This window comes from Gobius niger (genome assembly GCF_951799975.1).
Source record: "Gobius niger genome assembly, chromosome: 10".
In the NCBI taxonomy this organism is placed as follows: Eukaryota; Metazoa; Chordata; class Actinopteri; order Gobiiformes; family Gobiidae; genus Gobius; species Gobius niger.
In genome coordinates this window covers 6,000,881-6,027,653 of record NC_136861.1, presented here as the reverse complement: position 1 = coordinate 6,027,653, position 26,773 = coordinate 6,000,881, and the positions used below count along the sequence as shown (strand labels likewise).

Here is a 26,773-nt window from a genome sequence, read left to right as displayed (position 1 = left end):
TCACATTTTTGTCACATTTTTGTCACATTTTTGTCACATTTTTGTCACATTTTTGTCACATTTTTGTCACATTTTTTGTTGAATTTTTGTTGAATTTTTTTGTTGAATTTTTGTTGAATTTTTTTGTTGAATTTTTGTTGAATTTTTGTTGAATTTTTGTCACTTTTTTGTTGAGTTTTTGTCACTTTTTTGCTGAATTTTTGTCGCATTTTAGTTTAACTTTTGTCATTTTTTTGTTGAATTTTTGTCATTTTTTTGTTGAGTTTTTGTCACATTTTTGTTGAGTTTTTGTCACATTTTTGTTTAATTTTTGTCATTTTTTTGTTTAATTTTTGTTTAATTTTTGTTTAATTTTTGTTTAATTTTTGTCACATTTTTGACATTTTTTTGTTGAATTTTTGGTTAATTTTTGTTTCATTTTTGTCATTTTTTTGTTGAATTTTTGGTTAATTTTTGTTTCATTTTTGTCACATTTTTGTTGAATTTTTGTCATTTTTTTGTCATTTTTTTGTTGAATTTTTGTTGAATTTTTGTTGAATTTTTGTTGAATTTTTGTTGAATTTTTGTTGAATTTTTGTGTTGAATTTTTGTTGAATATTTGTTGAATTTTTGTTGAATTTTTGTTGAATTTTTTTGTTGAATTTTTGTTGAATTTTTGTTGAATTTTTGTCACTTTTTTGTTGAGTTTTTGTCACATTTTTGTTGAGTTTTTGTCACATTTTTGTTTAATTTTTGTCATTTTTTTGTTTAATTTTTGTTTAATTTTTGTCACATTTTTGTCATTTTTTTGTTGAATTTTTGTCAAATTTTGGTTGAATTTTTGTCATTCAAAGCCAAACTGGAGAAAATGGGATCCGTTCAGGTGGGAGTTAAGAGGTGAAATGGTTTCCCACTGCAAAAACAGACTTCAATAGACTGTTAAAGAAGAGAGAGAAACTACAGTCTCTGGCTGTTTCCCAATTGCCAGGATCCTCGGCGTCTCGACCACTTCGGACGTCATTTGCGTCATCACGGCACCGCCAAGTGGTGTTCCATTTCACCTGGACCACTCGCCCCCTCGCAGCTCGACTCCTCCGTTTGGCTCATTTACGAAGGATACAGCTGTGGATCCTCCGCTGCCTCGGAGAGCTGAAATTACCCATGATGCACTGCAGCATAGTTTCTTTTTTCTTTTCTCGCAAAACTTTATTAGTTTGAACTCACTTTAAAAAAAGTTGTGTTCCACATAAACAGTTTCCTGGCCTCTGTTATTCATAAAACAGTTGTTTTAATGAGCATAGATTGACACGTGACATGACGCAGCCGCTCGCTCCGGGGGAGAGGACACTCCGCTCCGTTTTGGAGGAGCCGCCACCGAGGACGTCAACAAAGTGGCCAAACGGAGGACGGATCCTCGCAATTGAGAAACAGTCACTGTCTCTGAATCCTTCCTCACAGGTGAAGAACCTGGGCGTGATCTTTGACTCTGAGCTGGCGTTTATTCCACACATTAAGAATATCACAAAGATCGGTTTTTGCATCTAAAGAACATAGCCAGAGTCGCCCCATTCTCTCTCGGGCCAACACGGAGACGCTCATGCATGCTTTTATCACCAGTCGTATCCACTACTGTAAAGCCCGGCTTTCTGGTCTTCTCAAAAAGAGGATCTCAGGTTTACAGCAGCTCGAGTCCTGACGAAGACCAGGAGGCGGGACCAGGTTTCAGGATCGATTTTAAAGTTCTTTTAACCTCTTAACTCCCACCTGAACGGATCCCATTTTCTCCAGTTTGGTTTTACCCTAATCAAAAAGCTTATTGGGAAAAAACACCAAAACAGCCACAAAAATGAGAAGAAAACAAGGATGTAAACGCAACAAAAATGTGACAAAAATTCAACAAAAATGTGACAAAAATTCAACAAAAATGTGACAAAAATTAAACCAAAAAGTGACAAAAATTAAACCAAAAAGTGACAAAAATTCAACAAAAATGTGACAAAAATGAGACAAAAATTCTACTAAAAAGTGACAAAAATTCAACAAAAATGTGACAAAAATGAGACAAAAAAAAATACAAAAATTCAACAAAAATGAAGAAAAAAAAAAACATTAAAGAGGTGACACAACACAGCAACAGCTTTCAAATGAGGTGTTACACAGACCTATATAACAGCCAAAGAGAACAGAATGCATTTGGTTCAGGCGGGTGGTAAGAGGTTAATGGTTTTTAAATGTCTTAATGGTCTTGGTCCTTCTTATCTTTCAGAACTGCTTTTACCTTACGAACCTTCACGGCCCCTTCGCTCCTCCGGCAGGGGTCTCCTAGTTATTCCTAAAGTCACAAAAAGACTCAATATTACGGCCCTCGCCTCTGGAACCACCTGAGGAGGAGCTCAGACCTGAGGAGGAGCTCAGGGCTGCAGAGAACGTTCATGTTTTTAACCTCTTAACTCCCACCTGAACCGAGAGGATATTTTTCCTCACGTCATTGGATTTTTTTTTTTTCGTCATTTTTTTGTCGGGTATTCAACTCATTTTTGTAACTTTTTTTGTCATTTTTTTTGTCATTTTTTGTCACATTTTTGTCATTTTTTCGTCAATTTCTTGTGATATTTTTGTGACATTTTTGCCACTTTTTCATCAATTTTTTGTCACTTTTTTGTAATTTTTTGGTCAAATTTTTATCACATTTTTGTCATTTTTTGGTCATTTTTTAAATCAAGTTTATGGCCTTTTTTTTGTCAAGTTTTGTCATTTTTTTTTTTATTTTTTTGTGAAATTTGTGTAAATTTTTTGTCTATTTTTTGTCAAATGTTTGTGACATTTTTGCCACTTTTTCATCAATTTTCCATCACTTTTTTGTCAATGTTTTCTCACTTTTTTGTCACATTTCATTGTTTTCGTCTCAGTTTTGTTGCTATTTTCACAGCTTTTTTCCAGAAGCTTTTGGACTGGGGTGAAGCCAAACTGGAGAAAATGTGCTCGGTTCAGGTGGGAGTTTCGGGGTTCAGAGCAGCTCAAGACCCCCCCCCTTTTTAGCCGACCTTTTAACTGACATTTATTTATTTAGTATATATGTGACAAAGTGGGTTTGTCCCATTGTGTGTGTTTGTTATTTTGCTTTGTTTGTTTCGTTTGCAATATCCACCAGCCAACAATAAGATTCATGTTTAAGTTAATAATTATCCAACAACAACAACTTTGTTTATTCATTTACTCAAACATTTACCTGTACCACCTGGTGAGAAAGGAAGGGGCGTGGTCTTTGTCGGCCATTTTAAAAACCTCAGGCTGAACCATGTGGAAGGGGGGAAACTAGGAATGGTACTTACCGGTGGGAGGTCCTTTCCCATTAGGGGAGGTATAAAAGCTGACTGCTGTAGTCACTAGGGGGCCATTTTGTATCTGTGTGTCACAAGTTCTGTTTGCTTGAGCAATAAATGTCTGGTGAGAACTCTAACTTAAGTCTGCCTGCCCATTTCAACCCCTCGTGGCCAGCTTCCTCACAATATATATATAAAATATTTGGGAGGCTGTGCCAGGCATGAAAAGCACTTTATAATAAAGTTTGATAAAGATGGTTCTTTCAGTAAGACTTTTTTGTGTCTTTTGGAGCATGTTTTGTATCGGCAGCAGGAGAATCCAAAATGTCCTGTAGTTTTTTATCATGTATATTTATATTTTATTCATACATAAGATAAGTTCCTGTTACTTATTTCCTGATTATTTCTCCATTGTGAGATCAGTGAAGGCTTTTCTGAAAACTCCATGTTGTTGATAGTTTGTGTTTGGAGCTGCACTGAGTCCACCCTGCTGCCTGTCTTTGTGTCCTCTCTCTCCCTTTTGTCCCATTCAGGCCCTGTCCCGCCCCCCCCTCTCTCCCCGTGGGGGTGTCCTCCTGCCCCGATATAAGCCCCCTCAGCCCCGTGCGCGAGTTCTATTCCCTCTTTGCCTCAGCGATGGACAGCCAGCGCCTCCAGTCTTCCTACCGCAGACGCTTCGGGCCCCAGGGCTCCAGCGGCGCCCGCCTCTCCTCCTCCTCCTCCGCCGCCCGCTTGTCCTGGCACGGCACCACCCCGCTGAGGGCCAGCTTCACCCACTCCAGCCCCCTGTCCCGGGCCCCCGCGCTCCTCCTGGGCAGCCCCGTGGACCGGCTGGACTTCTCGGCCGACAACGCGATGAAGGCGCAGTTCAAGGAGACGCGCACCAACGAGAAGGTGGAGATGATGGGCCTGAACGACCGCTTCGCCAGCTACATCGAGAAGGTGCGGCTCCTGGAGCAGCAGAACAAGCTCCTGGTGGCCGAGCTGAACCAGCTGAAGGTGCGGGAGCCCAGCCACGTGGGCGAGGTCTACCAGGAGGAGCTGCGCGAGCTGCGGCGCGAGGTGGACGGCCTCACCGCGGCCAAGGCGCGGCTGGAGATCGACCGGGACAACCTGGCCACGGACGTGGACAAGCTCAGGCACAGGTGAGACGGGCGGGGCCAGGACTAGACTAGACTCAGGCCCCGGTGTTCACAGATGTACTCAGAGGAATGACTGGTACTAACTCAGCAGGGACTAGGGATGCCCCGATCCGATACAGGTATTGGATATCGGAGCCGATACCGGAAAGAATACGATATCAGGTATCGGCTGCAAATTCTCGATGGCTACTGAACAGATGCTTGTTTTGGCTCTCACGCTTTAACCTCTTAACCCCCAACTTAACCTCTTAACTCCCGCCTGAACCGAGAGGACCTTTTTCCTCACGTCATCAGATTTTTTTCATTTTTTGGTTCGGTATTCAACTCATTTTTGTCACTTTTTTGTGACATTTTTGTGACATTTTTGTCATTTTTTTGTCAAATTTTTGTCAATTTTTTTTGTCAATTTTTTGTCAATTTTTTGTCACATTTTTGTCATTTTTTTGTCAAGTATTTGTCCTTTTTTTGTCATTTTTTTTGTCAATTTTTTAATCAAATTTTAGTCATTTTTTTGTCACATTTTGTCACATTTTTTGTTAATTTCTTGTGACAATTTGCCACTTTTTCATCAATTTTTTATCACTTTTTTGTCAATGTTTTCTCGCTTTTTTGTCACATTTCCATCATTGTTTTCGTCTCAGTTTTGTTGCTATTTTCACAGCTTTTTCTCCAGAAGCTTTTGGACTGGGGTAAAGCCAAACTGGAGAAAATGTGCTCGGTTCAGGTGGGGGTTAAGGGGTTTTAACAAACGTGTCACTAGTGGCATCTAATCAAGGCTGGATCAGAAACTATAATAGAATTTTTTAAAGTCGCCTAATGGGATAAAATGGGCCTCTGATGGAGCGGACACGTGTGTTACTGATCTGACATATTTTTACTGCATGAGTTGTAATAATCAGATCATTTTGTGTGAGTTGTTTATAACATAAATCGTAAAGGATATTCAGCGTAGAAAAGTCCAGTGATCCTTGTTAAATGTTTTTTAACCTCTTAAAACCGAGCGTATTTTCCCCAGTTCGACTTTAACCAAATTTAAAAGCTTCTTGAGAAAAAGTCAAGAAAGTGATGGAAAAATGTGACAAAAAAGTGACAAAAATGGACAAAAAATGACCCAAAAATGACGAAAAAAATTCTGAAAAAGTGACAAAAAAATTACACAAAAAGTGACAACAAAAAAAAAATTAAAAAAGTGACTAAAAAGTGACCAAAAAAGTGACAAAAATGTTTAAAAATATTGACCAAAAATTGAAAAAAATGACAAAAAAGTGACGAAATGATGCCTTCTGTAGGTCTTAGCTTTCAAATGAGGCGTCTCACTGGCCTGTAGGCTGTGATCTGTTAGACTTGGGTTAAGCTGAACTGGAGGAAATATGCTCGGTTAATAAATAATTGATCCGTAACATCATGACAAGAAAAGAGAACACTTTATTGAAGTTAAAATGGAGAAAAGAGACCGTTCACTTGGTATCGGTTAACATCGGATATCGGCAGATACTCAAACCCCCAGTATCGGTATCGAAAGCAAAAAAGCTGGATCGGTGCATCTCTAGTGAATAAAAAGTGAAAAAGAAGTTAGAGCTTCATCCTCTTAATCCCCCACTTTAACACAGTTTCTTCAGTTCGGCTTCACCCAAATCTAAAAGCTTCTTGACTGGATAGATTACAGACTACAGGCCAGTGTAATGCCTCATTTGAAAGCTAAGACCGACAAAACTGAGCTAAGATTCTTCCTTGTGTTGGTGCCACATTGAGGTCACTTTTTTTCTTGTGTTTTTGTTGCTTTTTCCTCCTTGTTTACGTCTTGTTTTTGACGCTATTTTGACTTTTCTTTCAAGAAGCTTCAGAGGTAAAACTGACCCGTCCCGGAGCCTTGTATGTCTCAAAAATTGAATGGAAATTAATTGTTGAGATTTACTGCTTTAACCTCTTCCCACCCGCCTAAACCCAAAGCATTCTGTCCTCTTTGGCTGTTATAGAGGTCTGTGTAACACCTCATTTGAAAGCTAAGACCCACAAATCTGATCTTTTTCCTCGTGTTGTTGCTGTGTTGTGTCACCTTTTCTATTATGTTTTTTTTCTTTTTTTTTTTCTTTTTGTGAAATTTTTGTTGAATTTTTGTAGAATTTTTGTTGAATTTTTGTCACTTTTTTGTTGAGTTTTTGTCACTTTTATGTTGAATTTTTGTCACTTTTTTGTTTAATTTTTGTCACTTTTTTGTCTAATTTTTGTCACATTTTTGTTGAATTTTTGTCACTTTTTTGTTGAGTTTTTGTTGAATTTTTGTTGAATTTTTGTCACATTTTTGTTGAATTTTTGTCACATTTTTGTCCAATTTTTGTCACATTTTCGTTGAATTTTTGTCACATTTTTGTCACATTTTTGTCACATTTTCGTTGAATTTTTGTCACATTTTTGTTGAATTTTTGTCACATTTTTGTTGAATTTTTGTCACTTTTTTGTTGAATTTTTGTCACATTTTTGTTGATTTTTTGTCACATTTTTGTTGAATTTTTGTCACATTTTTGTTGAATTTTTGTCACGTTTGTTGCGTTTCCATCCTTGTTTTCTTCTCATTTTTTGCGGCTGTTTTGGTGCTTCTTTCCCAAGAACCTTTTCGATTAGGGTAAAGCCAAACTGGAGAAAATGGGATCCGTTCCGGTGGGAGCTAAAAGGTTAAACCACGACGCAAAAATAACCAGGAAGAACTGATCGGAGCTTCAGCCTCAGATGAAGAAACCAGGAAGAGCCTAACGACGAGTGGAGAAACATTACAGGGACTCATTCCTCATCACAAAGTCCTCCCCGTGTCCCTGCAGTGCGTGCGTGCCCCACAGTTTGGGAAGCGCTGGTCTAAAGGAATGCCCCACACAATGGCGTCTCCACAAAGGGCTGCAGATGTTCAGTGAATGGAGTTTGAATAAGAGCGACGTGACGGGAATCTGGAGCAGCTTCGGGCGGCGCAGGGGGCGACGCGGCCATCACTGCTGCTGCTGCTGCGAATACTAATACTAATACTATTACTGCTGTCAAAATACTGCACACCTTTCACAGGGATCACTGAAATACAGCAGAGAGACAAACTCCGGAGACAAACCCACAGGAAACTACAAAATGACCACAGCTCCAGAGGTCAGGGGTCACTCCTGCAGCAGCTTTTGTCACAAAGTCTCCGTGAACCTGCAGATGTTCATGGACCCCGTTTATACCAGTGTTCATTTTGACAACATATTTTATTTTAGTTTTAGTCTTAGTCTTTTGACTAAAATGTAATTTAATTTTAGTCAAGATTTAGTCAAAAAAAACTTTTCAATTTTAGTCTAGTTTTAGTCGACTAAAATTGCATGTCAATTTAGTCGACTACATTTAAGACTAATTTAGTCGACTTTGCTTTTATAATATTAATTATAATCCTGTTTAATCAAGGTCCTCGACTTAATGGAGCTTCTCCCACATGAACAAAGCTCAGAGCTGATCCTTTGGCAGAGAATTTAAATGATAGGTTCTTTCAGACGGTCAATACAAGTTTGGATGATTTTAGTCTCTCCTTTTAATTTTTATTTAGTCTTATTTTAGTCGAGTAAAATATCTGGACATTTTAGTCATAGTTTTTGTCTCATGAGAAACTTTTAATTTAGTTTTAGTCCAATTTTAGTCGTCAAAAATATCACTTTGACTAAAATTAAGACTAAAAATTTTAGTCGCCGAAATTAACACTGGTTTATACTGCACTGATAATGTCGCAAACAGGGAAACTACGGCAAAATAGTAACTGAGAGACTCGCAGCTCCAGTGTTTGCTTCTCATGATATAGATACAAGGGGTCTGACGATATGCAGCAAAATTCAGTTTATTTCGGTTTGGTCATTTACAAATCAAAACAAAACATTGAAAACATACAAGTCAAGCAATGTCAAGCAATGAACACAATAAATGAGCAGGCGCAGGCGGAAGCTGAAGCTTATTGTGCCTGCCCTTCACTTTTAAATCAGAAATGCAGCACGTTAATGGGAATAACCATCCGTTCGCTGAATTAACACAGGTTTGACCATTGCATTTAATTAATTTTCATTCTGTCAAATATTTTTCCATTAATATTCTCTTGTAAATGTTTTTGAACTGAAAAAGAGACGCAGCTTGTTTTAACTCATTGCAGCAGCTTTTCCATAATGTAACTCCTTCGCTTGATAAACAGTGTTTTCTTAATGTAGAATGTACTTTGATTAAATATATATTTTCCTCTGAGATTAGAGTTACTTTCTCGCTGGGTAAACAATATTTGCAAGCATTTAGGGATTTTATTTTGTTAAACTTTGACTTGAAGGAGACCTCGCTCTCTTTTTTCTATTATGGGGTAGAGCGATGACATCATCACTTAGCCTCTTAACTCCCGCCTGAACCGAGAGGACCTTTTTCCTCACGTCATCAGATTTTTTTTTCCATCAGTTTTTTGTTAAGTATTCAACTCATTTTTGTAACTTTTTTTTGGTCATTTTTTGTCACTTTTTTTTTTTTTCATTTTTGCATCAATTTTTTATCACTTTTTTGTCATTTTTTGTCAATTTTTAGAATTTATTTTTGTCACATTTTTGTCACATATTGTCACTTTTTTGTTATTTTTTTTGGGGTCATTTTTTGTCACATTTTTGTGTTACATTTTTGTCTTTTGTCAATTTCTTGTGACATATTTGTGACATTTTTGCCACTTTTTCATAAATTTGTCGTCACTTTTTTGTCACATTTCCATCATTGTTTTCGTCTCAGTTTTGTTGCTATTTTCACAGCTTTTTTCCAGAAGCTTTTGGACTGGGGTAAAGCCAAACTGGAGAAAATGTGCTCTGTTCAGGTGGGAGTTAAGGGGTTAAAGGAACAGGCCACCGTTTTTCCAAACTGAGATATGTTCTTACCTGAGCTTAGACGAGTTGATCCGTACCTGTCTGGTCTTTGTGCCCGTGGAAGAGCTTGGTCGCTTCTAACTTCACCCTGTTTGGAGCCATAGGAATACACTGGGAGAGGCTAAATGCTAACAACATCTTTGGTCATTTAGCGTGACTGAGTGAACACACAAAGACCAGACAGGTACGTATCAACTCGTCTAAGCTCAAGTAAGAACATATCTCAGTTTGGAAAAACGGTGGCCTGTTCCTTTAACCCCTTAACTCCCACCTGAACCGAGCACATTTTCTCCAGTTTGGCTTTACCCCAGTCCAAAAGCTTCTGGAAAAAAAGCTGTGAAAATAGCAACAAAACTGAGACGAAAACAATGATGGAAATGTGACAAAAAAGGGAGAAAACATTGACAAAAAAGTGATGAAAAATTGATGAAAAAGTGGCAAAAATGTCACAAAAATGTCACAAGAAATTGACAAAAAAATGACAAAAAAAAATGACAAAAAAATGACAAAAATGACAAAAAAAAATTGACAAAAATGTGACAAAAAAATTACAAAAATGTGACAAAAAAAATACAAAAATGTGACAAAAAAAATCAACAAAAATGTGACAAAAAAATGACAAAAATGTGACAAAAAGATTACAAAAATCTCTCAGTATGGAAAAACGGTAGCCTGTTCCTTTAAAGGAATAGGCCACCGTTTTTATATACTAAGATATGTTCTTACCTCACTTTAGTCGAGTTAATATATCCCCGTCTGGTCATTGTCCGCGCGCTCTATCACGCAAACGGAGCACATACGCAGCCTCTCCCATATGTGACATAGCTCCGAAAAAGCTCACGATAGAAGCTACCAAGCTCTTACACGTGTTCCCTATTTAAATAAAGTTACGTGAAGTGTTTTCATGCGAAGTATATTTACACAGAAATGTAACGTGTCGATTTTATAAGCAAATAAAAAGGGGGACTATATTGTGAGGCGTAATGATACGAGGAGCACAGCGTCCGCGTAGTAACTCCTAAAGACTTCCCCCGCTCACTTCCGTCAATAACCTTTAGGAGTTACTGCGCGGACGTTTTACTCCTCGTATCATTACGCCTCACAATATAGTCCCCCTTTTTATTTGCTTATAAAATCGACACGTTACATTTCTGTGTAAATATACTTCGCATGAAAACACTTCACGTAACTTTATTTAAATAGGGAACACGTGGAAGAGCTTGGTAGCTTCTATCGTGAGCTTTTTTGGAGCTATGTCACATATGGGAGAGGCTGCGTATGTGCTCCGTTTGCGTGACAGAGCGCGCGGACAATGACCAGACGGGGATATATTAACTCGACTAGAGTGAGGTAAGAACATATCTTAGTATATAAAAACGGTGGCCTATTCCTTTAAGACCTGCAAAGTGACATCATCCGAAAACACATCTGCCTGTCTTGGTAATAGTTCTCCTGTTGATACTGCAGTGAAGCATAGATCCAGTGGCATAGTTTATTCTCAGATTATGAATACTAATAATGAACATAATGATCGATAATGCCTCTTGCAGTGATCAAAGTGCTGAATACTGTTGTGTGTGTGTGACTGATGATCACAAAATGGCAGAAAAAGCACAATCTGCCTCCTTTGCATGAGGAGCTGGGCTGTTGTGAACTTTGGGATCCACGGTCCGCCCTGGGGCTGAGGTCATGGGTCTGAGTGAGTCCCGGTCAGGGCCCTGTGACCGGGCGGGTGGGGGGCGTGTTCGGTGCATTGTGTCTGGACTCGTGGGAACGGCCCTCTCTGTTCTGTCCGAGCGAAGGTTCAGTCAGGCAGAAGCGCTTTCAGCTGGTCAGACCGGGACGTCCCACTGAGAGAGGGGAGAGAGAGAATGCCACAACAGAGACCATCTGAAAAACTGACCTTTGAATGCCTCACTAACACAAAGTACAGATACAAAACTCTATTATTTAACCAATTTGTCTCACTTTGAAACTTTTGCTGACATAAATATGGGGTAATTTTATGTTTTCAAACCAATATAAGGCACTTTATAATGTTTTTTTTACTACAAGACACAGCAGGGTCTAAATGTATCCTTTTATTGGAAAAAATCAGCAAAAATTCAAATGTCTTCTTGCTTTTTGAGGTTCAAAGCTCAATAAATCAGGCAGGAATCAAATATTTGAAAAATTCGACTGAAAAAAACATAAATGTCGATTTTGTAAGCGGATAAAAAGAGGTACTATATTAAAAGGTGGGGGTTTCGAAGGTGGGAATACAACCATTCCGGGCCGGCCCAATAGAGTAGCTTTAACCTCTTAACTCCAACCTGAACGGATCTCATTTTCTCCAGTTTGGCTTTACCCTAATCAAAAAGCTTCTTGGGGAAAAAAGCACCAAAACAGCCACAAAAAAGGAGAAGAAAACAAGGATGTAAACGCAACAAAAAATGACAAATTCATCAAAAAGTGACAAAAATTCAACAAAAAAGTGACAAAAATTCAACAAAAATGTCACAAAAATTCAACAAAAATGTGACAAAAATTCAACAAAAAAGTGACAAAAATTCAACAAAAAAGTGACAAAAATTCAACAAAAATGTGACAAAAATTCAACAAAAATGTCACAAAAAAGAAAAGAAAATAAAACATACAAAAGGTGACACAACACAGCAACAACACAAGGAAAAAGATCAGTTTGTGGGTCTTAGCTTTCAAATGAGGTGTTACACAGGCCTATATAACAGCCAAAGAGGACAGAATGCATTTGGTTTAGGCGGGTGGTAAGAGATTAAGTAATAAATACCTGCTTGTATTAGCTTTATGTCATCCCCACTGCTGCCTGCAGAGGGCTCCAAACAAACATTGACCTGCAAACCAACACAGACACTTATAAATTTCCCTTTCCAAACTAGAGTTATCAAAGCGCAGCCAAACAGTATGTGCGCTTAAAGGAACAGGTCAGCGTTTTTACATACCTCAGCATGTATGAAAGGTCTCGCACCGATGGTAAATAAACTTCTCCTGTAAAAGACATCCAGACTGCTGCCTGTTTTTCATCCATCCTCTCCAACACCATTGTTAATTTGTTAATTCTCTAGCATATTGTACATGTTTTTAGTGGTAGGGGAAACCTACGCAGACACTGGGAGAGCATGCAAACTCCACACAAAAAGGCCCCTTGCGGCCCGGGATCAAACCTGTGTCCATACGGGGGGGACTTTCCAGCTGTGAAGCACGAGCGCCAATAATATCTGGACATTTCAGTCATAGTTTTAGTCCCATTAACTACTCTTCTGTTAGTTTTAGTCTTGCTTTAGTCAGCTTAAATATAACTGACTGAAATCACAAGAGCTTTAGTCAAATCTGCCTTGAACGCTGGTTTCCCACAGGGCTGCGCTTTGTCCCCGCTTCTGTTCATGATCTTTATCCCAGCTCCCGGAGCCAGGGCCGTCATCATGCACCTGTTTTGAAGGAGCCGAGTTGAAGGCGAAGCTTTGAATCCTCTGGTCCGTTTCGGTTCTTATGAATATCCGTGTTTGTGTCCCAGGCTGCAGGACGAGCTGGCGCTGAGGCAGGAGGCGGAGAACAACCTCAACGCCTTCAGACAGGTACAGCGTCTGTGATTTAGCTCTGTACGTACTGCAATACACATGTCCTCACCGAGCTGTGTGCGGCGCCCCCTGCAGGACGTGGACGAGGCCTCGCTCGGCCGTGTGCAGCTGGAGAGAAAGATCGAGTCTCTTCAGGACGAGATCAACTTCCTGAAGAAAGTCCACGACGAGGTGAGTCGGAGAGTGTGTTTACATACAGGCGCTTTATGTTTTTGAGCACAATGCGACGAAAATATGAAAGATATAAATGTGCGACCACTTTGGGCTAAATATTGTGTATCCACTACATCCTGAGCAACAGCATCTACAATATTCAGTACTTTTTGTAAACTCAGTAAACAGATTAAATGCTTTTGTTTGGATCATTTGCTACTGTAGCTTTATGAAACAGCTGTTGAAATAAAATAACACTAAAGGGAAATGTTTGGATCATTTGGATTTATTTTCCTCCTTAAATGTCTTTGTTTGGACACTATGTTGTTGTTGGACACTGTACAGTAGGGGGCGACATGCACTTTTGTTTGGCCTGCACTCCACCAATAACTTTAAAGAACAGCAGCTGTTGGTGATGTCACTTCCCTTTCCCCTGTTTAAGGACGGACGGATTGTGCAAATTCTGCAGAAGGTCTAGTTCACTAACTGCATAGAGGTCTAACAGTCGACCCCATGAAAGGTTAAGGAGTTAGTTGCTCGTGTTAGTGCTTAGAGGATACAATGTGATGGTTTCAGACGCAGACATTGCCTTTATACAAGTCGTTATATTACTGTAAGTGGGTGCCCAGTTAAAAAAAGAAAAAAAGATTATATGTTGGAATTGAACTGACAATCTCATGGATGAGAGTCCTGCGCTTTATGTGACTACATGAGCGAGATCACATATCCTATATATGTGCTCCATGTTACGCCCCGCTCTTTCGTAGAAAACTGAGTAGGGCCTCGCGCAATATTTATTTAATCATTTTGTAATTAGGGCAAATTCGCCTGAGTTTCCAAAGATTTGAGCGTGGAGAAACTCTAAACAGCAACTTCTTTGTTCATCATCGGTGTGAAGTGGACGATGCCTTGGTCTAAGAACCACACGCAAAGTGACTCCTATGGGTTGACTCCAAGGGAATTATTTTGTGAATTCTTTGGTGCGCGGTGCGTGTCCGCGTCGCGCACTTCCGCCTTGTTTTCCCTACGTTGATCTGTCACACCGCCACCATGTTTGTTTACAATTAATGCCATATGTTGTGAGAACCGGGAAATCACATATACATTCCGCTATATCTCGGTTACTGTTGGTGAATCCAAGTTTCTCATAACCAGGGTTTGTGTTTCTTTAATCAGGGAACTGATTGAGATCAAACACAAAACCCCCACCATAACCACATTTTCTCCTGAATCTTCTGTCCAAATCTAAAAGCTTCTTGAGTGGAGCTAGAAACATGAACCTCTAAATGTACAGAAGAGTCCCGTGCATTTTAGTATACAATACATTTTTTGAATAAACATGCAGATACAACTGGTCAAATACAGCCTGGCCTTAGCCATCCGTAAACTCCGGTCAAATATAATTTCCCTACATGTAGGTCTGGGTCTGATCTCAGTGGCCGCGTTACATCGGTTGACTTTCTACCTCCCATTCAGCGAGCGGGGGAGGCGGGGCTTGTAGCTGGTTGTAGTTTGGCAATGGCGGCGGATACGAAAGAAATGGAAGCTCCTCAATCTGTCCTGGCTCGGCTCCAAATATCCAGAAATTAAAACTGAAGCCTTGGAATGTGCAAGGAATGTCCCCAAGAGCAGAGCTGAGCTGCTTCACTCACTCGGGCGCATCACACACCAAACAGACCAAACGCTAGCCAAAATCAGATCCAGTCGTTTTTTTTGTTAGTTTAGTTTAATTTATTTGAACAACTACATTTTCCTAATTTACAAATACACATTAACCCGTCACAGGTGCTCAAAAGGAGTCGGCTGAAGCAAGAAGCTTATGAGCGCCTGCCCCACATTCAATATAATAAACATTTACAAATCACAGAAATACGTGAGGACTGGATCCACAACCAAGAAGAAGTTTGCACATAAAAACAAAAAGAAGAGATCTATTCCTGAGTAGACGAGTTTTCTCGAGGGATTTACATCAGAAGAAAATGAGATTACATGAGTGGAACGCATGGACTCCATTGCTTACATTTCCCATTGGATACTAATCATAACAAGTAACAAGAGAATAAGAAGTTCATGTTTCAAAGGAGCTCACCCCTCCCACCTGATCACGGAGCTCAATTGTGAAGTTCCAGAGCCTTGTACAAAACGTGAGTACGAGGGTGTCATGGTAGGAGGTGGAACGAAGAAAATAAAACCCAAAATGCAGGACTGCAACAAAACTGGTGATATTTAGTGACGGACGAAAACTAAAATAACAAAATCCAGAAGTGACCCAAAACTCAAACAAACCGGGGCTGACGTAGACAATGACGTGACAAAGGACAAGGGAAACACAGGGGTATAAATACAAGAGGAAACGGGGCACAGGTGAAACACATCAGGGCGGGGCAGGCAGGTAATGAGGGAAGTAAAGCAAAATCACAAGGACAGAAAACATGTCAAAATAAAACACAGGACGAGACCAAACACAAGAAAACATACAAAATAGGGGAACAAAACGACATGACGGGGACAAATCTTGTTGTTATTGGCATTGACAGGACAATTGCACAGCACCACCTACTGGTCTGGAGTGTGCTTTACTAGGCTTAAAACTGAGCTTTTGTAGAAATGTATTGGAGTAGAAGTATTGAGTAAATCCTTGTGTCGTAACGTGATTGCTTCCTGGGTCTCAGGAGCTCGCGGAGCTGCAGCAGCAGATCTTGGCTCAGCAGGTCCACGTGGATTTGGACATGTCTAAACCCGACCTCACGGCGGCTCTGAGGGACATCCGGGTCCAGTACGAGACCATGGCCTCGTCCAACATGCAGGAGACCGAGGACTGGTACCGCTCCAAGGTGAGAGCCGAGGACCGGAGACCAGACCAGAGAGGGTCTGTGATGGTCACGGATTACAAATGTTACGTCGCCTGTCAGTCTGTCAGTCTTGGCTAAGATTGTAAAAGACTTTGCAGTGGAGGCAATCTGAGCGCTGAAATGTCCTCTGTTTGGTCCACAGTTCGCTGACCTGACGGACGCGGCCGGCAGGAACGCAGACGCCCTCCGTCAGGCCAAACAAGACGCCAACGAGTACCGGAGGCAGGTCCAGGCCGTGACCTGCGACCTGGAGGCGCTCCGGGGAGCCGTGAGTAACGAATACTCAATACTGAAAACTCAATACTGAGAACTCAATACTATATACTGTAAGGTAGGGCCCGACCGATATGGATTTTCAAGGTCTGATACTGATACCGATATGATATGGGTTGGCATAGCCGGTAGCCGATATAAAAGCCGATATTTTAAGTAATTTAATTTGATTTGATTTGAATCTCTCAAATCAGTCATAGAAATACACAGACATATCGATTACAGATGTAAATTAGCAAAGTGCTACATCTGGTTCAGCATCTTTTTAATCTAACTGCAGACTGTCCTTTCAATAAACTAAACTAAAAGATTATCGGGTTTTTTGTTTGGCCGATGCCGGTTTGCATCACTGTCTATAATCCTGTGCATGAAGCTTCTAGATGTGTCAGTGTTGAACTGTGACAGCAGGGGGCGCTGCATATTCATGTTTAGTAGGTGCTTCAGAGGGAGCTTGTTTGAAAGGCAGAAATCAGTAGATTCCAAAACAAAGAACGGTAAGTCTCTGTCTCTTATGGTTCAGAAATTATACACAAAAGTTTAAAAACTAAAATATGTAAAACTGGTCCCGGAGATATCGGCCTTTATATCAGCCGATTTTGGCCGATATTGAAAACATCCTAATATCAATATATCGGTCGGGCCCTACTGTCAGGTGCTTCACAACACTCACAGGCCTTTCCGTCTGTATGTTTGTTATGAAAATACAGATCGTGAACAGAGAATACTGAAGGACACATTGTTCTGCTGTCTGAAGTTTGTAGACGTCACACTGCAGGTGCGGGGATTGTAGAATCGTGAGCCGTTCTTGTCTGTGCGATTGTTCAAAGAGACAATCGTCGCCACAACCAAAGCAGTGTCAGGCGTCAGAATGAAACTGCTGCAGCGAGAGCCTCATAAAAGGGTTTATAAAAGGGTTTAAAAAGTGCAGCCGGTGTTGCTTGTGACTCTGATGTCGTATTTTGTGGGGATGGGCAGATCAATACCATAGAATCGATTTATTGATACCAAAGGGGTTCTTTTTAAAGTAAAAGCAAAAGTATCTATACTAATTTGCATATTTTAAAGGAAGGCGTGGCATTATAAACACAAAAGGACGATTGATTTGTTCAGCTCCCAAACGCTCACAGCAGCAGAGAACTGGACTGAGCCCATGCCCTTCTGGTTTAGGTTCTGTCTGTCATTAAAGTATTCATTCTAAACTCTGTTTGTGTCAGTTCACTCGGTGGAGGGCCGGTTTTCTTCATCGTCATAAGACCAAGGGCCGGACCCTCCAATTCATCATCATCACTTTCTACATATGCCAGTGTTGTACATCATATACGCTGGGAAAATGTCCATCTTAAATTAGATAAATTACTTAAAATCGCTTGAATAAATTGGAGTCGGTTTGAACTAATCTAAGATCAGATAAAAACGCTAATGACAATCAAACAAATAGAAATCCCACTGGAAATCAGACAAATTAACTTTTACTGTAAGAATTATTTATTTATCACGTGAAATTATACAAAATAATCTGAATTAAGAAAAAACTTGAACAAAACGTGCTTGTTCCATTGGAAAGAAAAGGTTTTATCTGCTCTAAGGCCAAACCAAATCTACTCAATAGATTTGATGTCTTAGTTCAAGTAGTTTTAAGTCATTTATTCCTTTAGATGATTTTTAGGATTATGGCCTTAAAGGGTGCTCTGCTAAGACATTTTAAGGAATTGACAGTATTTTTCACATTTCTAGAGTACTTTAACAGGCGTTTGATCTCCGATTTGGGTCATAATATTTCCCCAAATCATCTCAAGGGCCAGAGTTTGATGATGGAGGGCCGGTGTTGCCCCCCGGGCCTGATGTTGCCTACCCCGGGTTTATGTATTTAATTTCACATTGGCATTGTTGATTAACCAGTTAAAGTGTTAAAGTAAAAGTTAAAGTGTTAAAGTATCATTTTAATCTACATATTAATTATATAAAATAAGCAGTTTTCGATTAATTTGAAATGTACTTCCCCAGATGAAGTGACCAGTTTCATAATCGATTGTTTCCCAAAGATGTAGTATCGCCCGTCACGAGTATTGTGTTGAGGACAGAGATCCTCGTTGTAGTGAGAGGAGGCTCACTCTGCGACACTTCCAAAGTATCAGACACTCTGATGTCGCAGCTCGTCTGTGGTCGGTCTGTTTTAAATCTTTGTTCTGAGATTTTCATTTGTCGCAGACGGCCGAAGCTGAGGTTCTTTGTTGCAGCAGACGGTGAACTTGTACAAATGTCTGTTAATAATGTTGTAAATCTCAGTGGGAAGTTAAACCTGACCTTTTCCTCAGTAATGAACTCCCTCAGTCTCCGCCTTCATGACGGCGGCGCCGCTTCACCTCATGTGTCGTCTCTGGGACCGGGGTCGAGTCAGCGGCTGAACCCGACTGATTATACCGTAAATGCTCTAATACTGGCCTGTATTCCATTAGCGGCCGGGTCTCTGTCAGAGGCCGGGTCTCTGTCAGAGGCCGGGTCTCTGACAGAGGCCGGGTCTCTAGCAGAGGCCGGGTCTCTGTCAGAGGCCGGGTCTCTGACAGAGGCCGGGTCTCTGACGCGGTGTAAATGAAAACTCACGTGCAGGAAGTAAACAGACGGGAACCCGGGCCGAGGGGGACGCTGCTGAGGAGCTGATCCGAGCGTAACTTTGACACAGATTTAGCCACTTTTCAAACCTCCTGTGACTATATTTGGAAACAGGGCAAACAAATGTTTCTGACCCTCCAGGGTTTTAATAAAGTCTCCATCGCGTCTTCAAAGCACGTCCAGCTGCTCCGTGTGCAGGTCAGTCTCACGCCTCAAAATAACTCCTCCGATCAGCGCGAGCGTCTCGTCTTCTCTCGGGTCAGTCTCATGATCGATCACAAACACAAACGCTCCGTCTAAACTCGCCTTTACACAAGATAACAACAAATAATCCGGTCCGCGGTAAAAACGAAACAGAAACCTGCAGTGACACTGATGTCAAAGCTCCGCTAACAGCAACGAAACACTTCCTGTTGTCCCGACAAAATAAAAGGCGTCAATGTTCCAGCCGCTGGGAGAGGGTTTGAAATGTTAATAAATAAATGAACCTAATATTTTAGGTGCAAATGGACACAAATCTTGTGTTTCTTCGTTTTCCTGGTCGTCCGTTTTGCTCAAATAGAAATAAAGGCCTGTCTCTAATTGTGGCCTGGTTCCAATAAAGGCCTGGTCCTAGATGCCCTTGAGTAAATAAAGGCCCCGGCCTATATTAGAGCATTTACGGTATTTAGAAAAAAAGCTCTATACGGAAACACAACCATAGCTCTGTATTTACGAGGAACAGCTTCAGAACATAGTTAAAGAGTAAAAGGTGGATTTTCTTTTGGTCTGCAGAACGAGTCTCTGGAGCGGCAGCTGCGGGAGCTGGAGGAGCACAGCGCCCTGGAGGCCGGAGAGTACCACCAGAGAGCCGCCCACCTGGAGGAGCAGATCCAGGGGCTGAAGGAGGAGATGGCCCGCCACCTTCAGGAGTACCAGGACCTGCTCAACGTCAAGCTGGCCCTGGACATCGAGATCGCCACCTACAGGAAGCTGCTGGAAGGAGAGGAGAGCAGGTACGAGGCCGAACGATCAAAATAAAGGTGCTTATATAATAATTGATAACTGGTGTAAATATTCACCTTTTTCCGGAGGCTCGCGTGGGCGCCGCCATTAATTGTTCCCGCCCCTTTTCTCCTATCAGTTAACATAAGACTGGAGAAGTCAAGATAAATCAGTCACTACACGAAAACAAAGCCGATTTTCAGCCGCGCAGAGAAACGATGCAGTGTCGACATGTCGAGGCAAATGAACATTGGACATTTTACACAAATTAATCTGTTAAACATCAGATTTTAGCGGCGAACATTTTCCCTCGTTCTCCGTTTCAATGAACGGACTTCACGCTTGACCGGAAGTGTCAGAACAACGGAAGTGCCGAGATAAAGCAAAAAGAGGCAAAAGTGGGCGGTGCGGAATAAGGCGTCACTGCAGTGAAAACTGTGGAAACTATTGAAGAGTAATATCCTCATATTGGCCTTTTTTGACATGAATTTCAAAGTAAAGGTCCAGACTTGAAAAATATAGGTTGTAGTAAGTTGCAAGTGTGATATTGGTAACGAGTGTAAATTTGGTGCCACCACAGTAATAATTGTAGAAGGTATTGAAGATTATCCATAAATGGTTATATGTCTGCAAACATTTCAATATAAGTGTCAGTTGTGGAGTTCTAATCTCTTCTGACCAGAGTCTGCGCTTCAAGCACTGAATGATCACTCTTGTGCGCGATCATGCATTTAACACGGAAAGCCGCGCTGGGACAGGGATGTTCTTGCTGAGCGGCACGAGCACTAACCACTGTGCCACTGTGCCGCCCAATGCTTGAAGCGCTAGTTTTCATCTGGCATTCATAGAACTGTAGTTACATGTGTAACTTTAGTGTTGCAATTTGTTGACGGTCCCTAAGCATCCGCCACAGAGCCTTATTTAGAAATAACCCACAGTTGTAGTAATAGCGCACCGCACGATATACGACACCTTTCCTCATAAATATTCATTAAGCGAGCAACGGTAGGGGGGTCAAACTCGCGCCTGTCACTCATGCTAGACGAATGTAAATAGTTTACGGACGAGATGTCGACTGAGCTAAACCTTCTAACTCTGTCGGAGAATGATGTCCCTGGTGCCAGATTCACTGGTAAAGTGGTCATACCGCCTTTGCTATGCCCAATCCCGTCAGACCTTGGAAGCTAAGCAGGGAAGGGCCTGGTCGGTACTTGGATGGGAGACCGTTTGGTAACACCAGGAAGCCTAGCGAACGTAGTGAGTGAGTGAGTGAGTGGTTGGTGGTGGTCGGAGGGGCCGATGGCGCAGACTGGTTGCCTCGCTTCCGTCAGTCTACCCCAGGGCAGCTGTGGCTACAATAGTAGCTTACCACCACCGAGTATGGAGTGAACGAATAGTGCAATGTAAAGCGTCTTTGAGTGTCTAGAAAAGCGCTATATAAAACCGATGCATTATTATTATTATTATAAAGAAGTAGAAGAACATACAAATGTTCACTTAAAGAGATGGCTTGAGTGTAGAGGCTGAAAAAGCCGGGGAAAAGAGCCGACCTGATCCAGAGGTAGATTGCTATCAACACCATTTCCCCCCCAAAAAACATCAGCGTCCGCCACTGATAGTGACATTTTGCAGTTTCAACAAGCTATATTTGACCGCCCTACATCCTGTCTGTCATATATATTATGTCCTCTGGTTGTCTTGCGTCTGACAGTTGTTGGGGGTTATTTATATCATTATTATTATTTTTTTGTTTTTTTGTTTGTTTAGCGATCGCTAATGCTACTCGGTCACTGCCAACACTTCACTTTTAATTAATGTCAATTCTCTCAATTATTTTACCCTTCCCCTAAGGCTGCTTCCTTACTACAGAAACAGTAAATGTGTTGGATCTACCTGTAGGCATGAACAGGCTTGCTAGAAAAAGGCGGAGGCTGAACATGTCTTCCATATTTAAATAAGAGTGTTTTAAGAAAGTCGGCCTGTGTAGAACTGTCGTAGAGCTGGTCTTTTGGACGCCCGCACAAGTTGACCCATCGTTCACATTTATCCCTCGAATAAAGAAAACATCCTTCATATGTGGACGGTCATAGTGTCTGGAGTCTACTGGGCTTTAGTTTAGCTTTGAGTAATTTAAACTCATCTGGAAAATCATTGTCAAAAGTTTGGAAACACTTTTCTTACACATGGGTTTCTTTGTTTTTTGGGACTTTGTAGATTCTCACTGAAGGAATTAACTCATGAATGAACATGTGGAATTCTGGCTGTTTCTCAATTGCCAGGGTCCGCTCTCTGTCGTCCACTTCGCTGACGTCCTCGGTGTCGAGCGCCTCCAAAGCGTCCGCTCGGCGCCGCGTCTGAGCTCAGCGGCCTCCGGAGCGGCGGCGGCGGCGGCGGCGGCGTCACGTGTCAAACGATATCAGTCTGTGCAAATACTACTGTTTATAATAAAAGAGGACAGGAAGCTGTTTATGAGCTGGTTTTGGTTGGATGTTTTACTGTTTGAGCATTTTGGCCTGAATAACAAATCCTATTGTAATATTAACCCCTTAACTCCCACCTGAACCGAGCACTTTTTCTCCAGTTTGGCTTTACCCCCAGTCCAAAAGCTTCTGGAAAAAAGGTGAGAAAATAGCGACAGAACTGAGACGAAAACAATGATGGAAATGTGACAAAAAAGTGAGAAAACTTAGACAAAAAAACTGACCAAAAATTGACAAAAAAATTATGAAAAAATGACAAAAATGTGACAAAAATTGACAGAAAAATGACAAAAAATTACGAAAAAATGATGAAACAATGGAAAAAATGTCAAAAAATGCGTCAAAAAATGTACAAAAAAATTACAAAATTGTTTTTTTTTTTACATTGACAAAAAAATGATGAAAAAATGATGAAAAAGTGGCAAAAATGTGATAAAAATTGACAAAAATGTGACAACAAAAGGACAAATGTGACAAAAAGTGACAAAAAATTTACTATTTGACAAAAAAATAACCAAAAAGTTACAATAATGAGTTGAAACCCCCCCAAAAAATTATGGGAAAAAAATCTGATGACGTGGGGAAAAAGATCCAAGAAGAATGATCTTGAAGCCTGACCCGACCCAAAGCCGAGTGTCATGCGGGACATCTCGGCTCGATCCTGCTCAAATTTTTTGGGCCACAAAAAATCTAATCTCTAGTGCTCAGTCACACAAAAAGACCAAAGATGTTGTTAGCATTTAGCCTCTCCTCTATGGGGCCGAACGGGGGTGAAGCTAGAAGCGACCAGGCTCTTCCAGGTTTTAAATATGGTTACGTGAGCAGTTACACGATACATGTCTGATTTTCTAAGCGGATCAAAAGGGGAACTATATTCTAAAGGCCTATTCATACTCCACAAGACGCGAGAACCTTGTTCTTGTTCTTGAGGCCAAAAATTCGTCTGAGCTCTGACATTTCATTCTCCACAAGACCTGCTGCTGCTGAACTGCCACGCCCCCTTTTTCAGCCAAAACAATCAGGGAATTACAGAAATGAAACGAGCCATTTGACTTCAAACTATTATAAAATGTATCAATCACGATTTTGCAAACATTTTGAAGATTGACGTCATGTTTAGCCACATCTCCCGCTGGTTTATTATGTTAGAAAACGTTAACGTTAAAAGCAGTTTACCTCCGTGTCACTCGGTAAAGTCCTGTTGTTTGACGTCTGTGTCGCTCAGTACTGGTTTTGTCCTTCCAAGAACCTTCACTGAACATGTTGGAGACGTTTCTCTGTGTTTGATGAAGGGTCTAAGATGTAAAAGCCTGGTGTTCCTCTGTCCACAAGCCTGAACCACTTTTTTTTTTAACACTCGCCTCTTTCACGCAGGTAGTGCCAGGCTCTTCTAAATGTCCGCATGTTTCTTCCCAGGACTTTGTTGCCATGTGCGTGTCCTCGTCCTTCAGCGAAGTATTTTACTGCCGCGAGCGGTGCCTCAAAACTATCCATGTTGTCTCCGTTTTCCGCACCGGTGTTAGGAAGTAAACATTGGATTCTCGCTTCCCGCTTCCGCCAAAATAACCCCGCCCACTAAAAATCCAGCCAATCACAGCCAGAGTTCTCGCAGCCTTACCGAAAAAAGTTGCTGAGCTGATGCGTCAGCAAGACCTGCCGAACAGGAGCTGCGAGAACAAAATGACGCCATTTTGTGCGAGCTCTGGGTGAACAAAGTTCTCGCATCTTGTGGAGCATGAATAGGCCTTAAGGCGCAATAACACCTTAGGAGCACTTCGACATCCGTGCTCCTAAGGTGTTATTACGCCTAGAGGAGAGGAGGAGGGGCTAAATGCTTTTTCTTTTTGTGTGACTGAGCACACGCATAAAGACCAGACAGGTGCTCATCAACTCGTCTAAGCTCATAAGAACATATCTCTCAATAAATATCTTCGGCCTTTCATTAAGATTAACTTGAACTAAACATCATATTTACATCTTTACTCATTTACACTTCATTACATTTGCTTTTTTCACAAACGTGGAGTAAAACGTACAGTGAGTACAAACATATTTAGGTGGTTCCGTTGCTAAATAAAGTTTTAGGAGACAAGGGAAGAAAAAAGAAATATTCAGCTCCCCGAGGCGGCGGAGGATCCACAGGTGCATCCTGGGTAAATGAGTGGAGCTGAGAGGGAGCGAGTGATCGAGACGCCGAGGATCCAGGAAACTCAGAGACAGTTGTGAACAGAAAAGGTGAAACAGATTCTTCAAAAACGCCGCCTTTTGTTGTGATACACTTTTTACATGTTCACAGTTTCATCACCTTCACAGACTGTTATGAAGCTCATGGAGAAAAAGCCCAGGTTCACATCCAGACTCCATTGTTTTAATTACTACAAATATTATCGGTGTGATTTCAAGCATGAGTTTAGTTTTAATGAGGGGAAGATTCTGCTTAGGGCCCCACAATGTCTCGAAGCGGCCCTGTTCATAGTTGTCTTCAATGAGAATCATATAAGAAGTGTTGAAAATAAAGAAAAGCCAAAACATCAAAAGTGTTTCCAATCGTTTGGTGGAAAAGCTCTGCATAAATAGACTTCATTTATGTTTCTGTGTCTTCCAGGATCACCATCCCGGTGCAAAGCTTCTCCAACCTGCAGTTCAGAGGTCAGTGACTCTAACGCTGTCACAGCCGCTCCTCTGTCGTGGTTAAAGTTTGTTTCTCTGCCTGTGGTTCAGAGACCGGCCTGGACACGAAGACCCCCGAGGCCCACGTGAAGAGGAGCGTCCTGGTGCGCACCGTGGAGACCCGCGATGGAGAGGTGAGACGCCTGTGAGGGCACGCTCTGGTCTGCAGAGGGCCGTCCCAAAGTACATTTTAGTGATGTTTTCCTGTAAAAGATTTGCATTAAACCTCTTAACTCCCGCCTGAACCGAGAGGATATTTTTCCTCACGTCATCAGATTTTTTTTTCCATCATTTTTTTGTTGGGTATTCAACTCATTTTTGTAGCTTTTTTGTCATTTCTTGTCACTTTTGTCACATTTTTGTCATTAATTTTTTTCTTTTTTTTTTGGTCATTTTTTTTGTTATTTTTTAGTAAAATTGTAATCACATTTTTTTTTTTTTTTTGTTATATTTTTGTCAAATTTTTATCACATTTTTGTCTTTTTTTTGTTAATTTTTTTTCCAATTTCTTGGGTATTCAACTCATTTTTGTAACTTTTTTGTCTTTTTTTTGTCCTTTTTTTGTCCTTTTTTTGTCAAATTTTAATCACATTTTTGGAATTTTTTTGTTAATTTTGTCACATTTTTTTGTCATTTTTTTGTCACATTTTTATCACATTTTTGTATTTTTTTGTCACATTTTTGTATTTTTTTTGCCACTTTTTCATCAATTTTTCGTCACTTTTTTGTCACATTTCCATCATTGTTTTCGTCTCAGTTTTGTTGCTATTTTCACAGCTTTTTTCCAGAAGCTTTTGGACTGGGGTAAAGCCAAACTGGAGAAAATGTGCTCGGTTCAGGTGGGAGTTTAGGGGTTAAGAGCGTCTTATCCTCATTCTGAGCCCGACACACTTGTAAAGACTAATAAATCTGAGTTTAATCATTATTTTTTCAATAATTGACAATAATACTTTGAATACTTTGAATTCACATCGCACCTGCACGCTCTGGTCTGCAGAGGGCGCCGTCTCACACCGTCCCGTGGGGTCTGTGGTTACTGGGATCAGGCTGTATTTACTAAGTCCTTTATAGCAGTGTTTCCCAACCAGGGGTGCGGGGAGGGGGCCATGGAGTTATCTCTGATCAAAAAGATGAAACTGGATTGTGTTTGATTTTAAAGGAAAAGTACATTTTAGTGATGTTTTCCTGTAAAAGGTTTGCATTTAACCTCTTAACTCCCGCCTGAACCGAGAGGATCTTTTTTCTCACGTCATGTTGGGTGTTCAACTCATTTTTGTCCAATTTTTGTCATTTTTTGGTCAAATTTTTATTACATTTTTGTCATTTTTTTATCCAACTTTTGACATTTTTTTGTAAATTTTTTATCCAATTTTTGTCACTTTTTGTCACATTTTTGTCATTTTTTTGTCTTTTTTTGTCAAATTTTAATCACATATTTAGATTTTTTTTGTCACATTTGGTCATTTTTTGGTCAATTTTTTGTCCATTTTTTGTAATTTTTTTGTCAAATTTTTATCACATTTTTGTCATTTTTTGTCATTTTTTTGTCAATTTTTTTTCAATTTTTGTCCCATTTTTGTCAATTTTTTGTCCCATTTTTGTCAATTTTTTATCACATTTTTGTCATTTTTTTGTCCCATTTTTGTCATTTTTTGTCCAATTTTTGTCATTTTTTTGTCCCATTTTTGTCATTTTATTGTCAAATTTTGTCCCATTTTTATCACATTTTTGTCCTATTTTGTCCCATTTCTTTTTCAATTTCTTGTGACATTTTTGCCACTTTTTCATCAATTTTTCGTTACTTTTTTGTCACATTTCC

General features: G+C 40.5%; 1 protein-coding gene across 1 annotated transcript in view; it reads left to right on the top strand.

Annotated features, from left to right (window-relative positions):
- Positions 1-3,931: 3,931 nt before the first annotated feature.
- Positions 3,932-26,773, top strand: part of gfap (glial fibrillary acidic protein) — a 27,047-nt gene continuing 4,205 nt past the window's right edge. Inside the window, exons 1-8 of the mRNA XM_079564590.1 lie at positions 3,932-4,447; positions 12,869-12,929; positions 13,008-13,103; positions 15,758-15,919; positions 16,080-16,205; positions 19,595-19,815; positions 24,890-24,933; positions 25,006-25,088. Of these exons, the coding sequence (XP_079420716.1) occupies positions 3,939-4,447; positions 12,869-12,929; positions 13,008-13,103; positions 15,758-15,919; positions 16,080-16,205; positions 19,595-19,815; positions 24,890-24,933; positions 25,006-25,088 (1,302 nt within the window). The 5' untranslated portion in view covers positions 3,932-3,938. The remainder of the gene's footprint in view (positions 4,448-12,868; positions 12,930-13,007; positions 13,104-15,757; positions 15,920-16,079; positions 16,206-19,594; positions 19,816-24,889; positions 24,934-25,005; positions 25,089-26,773) is intronic.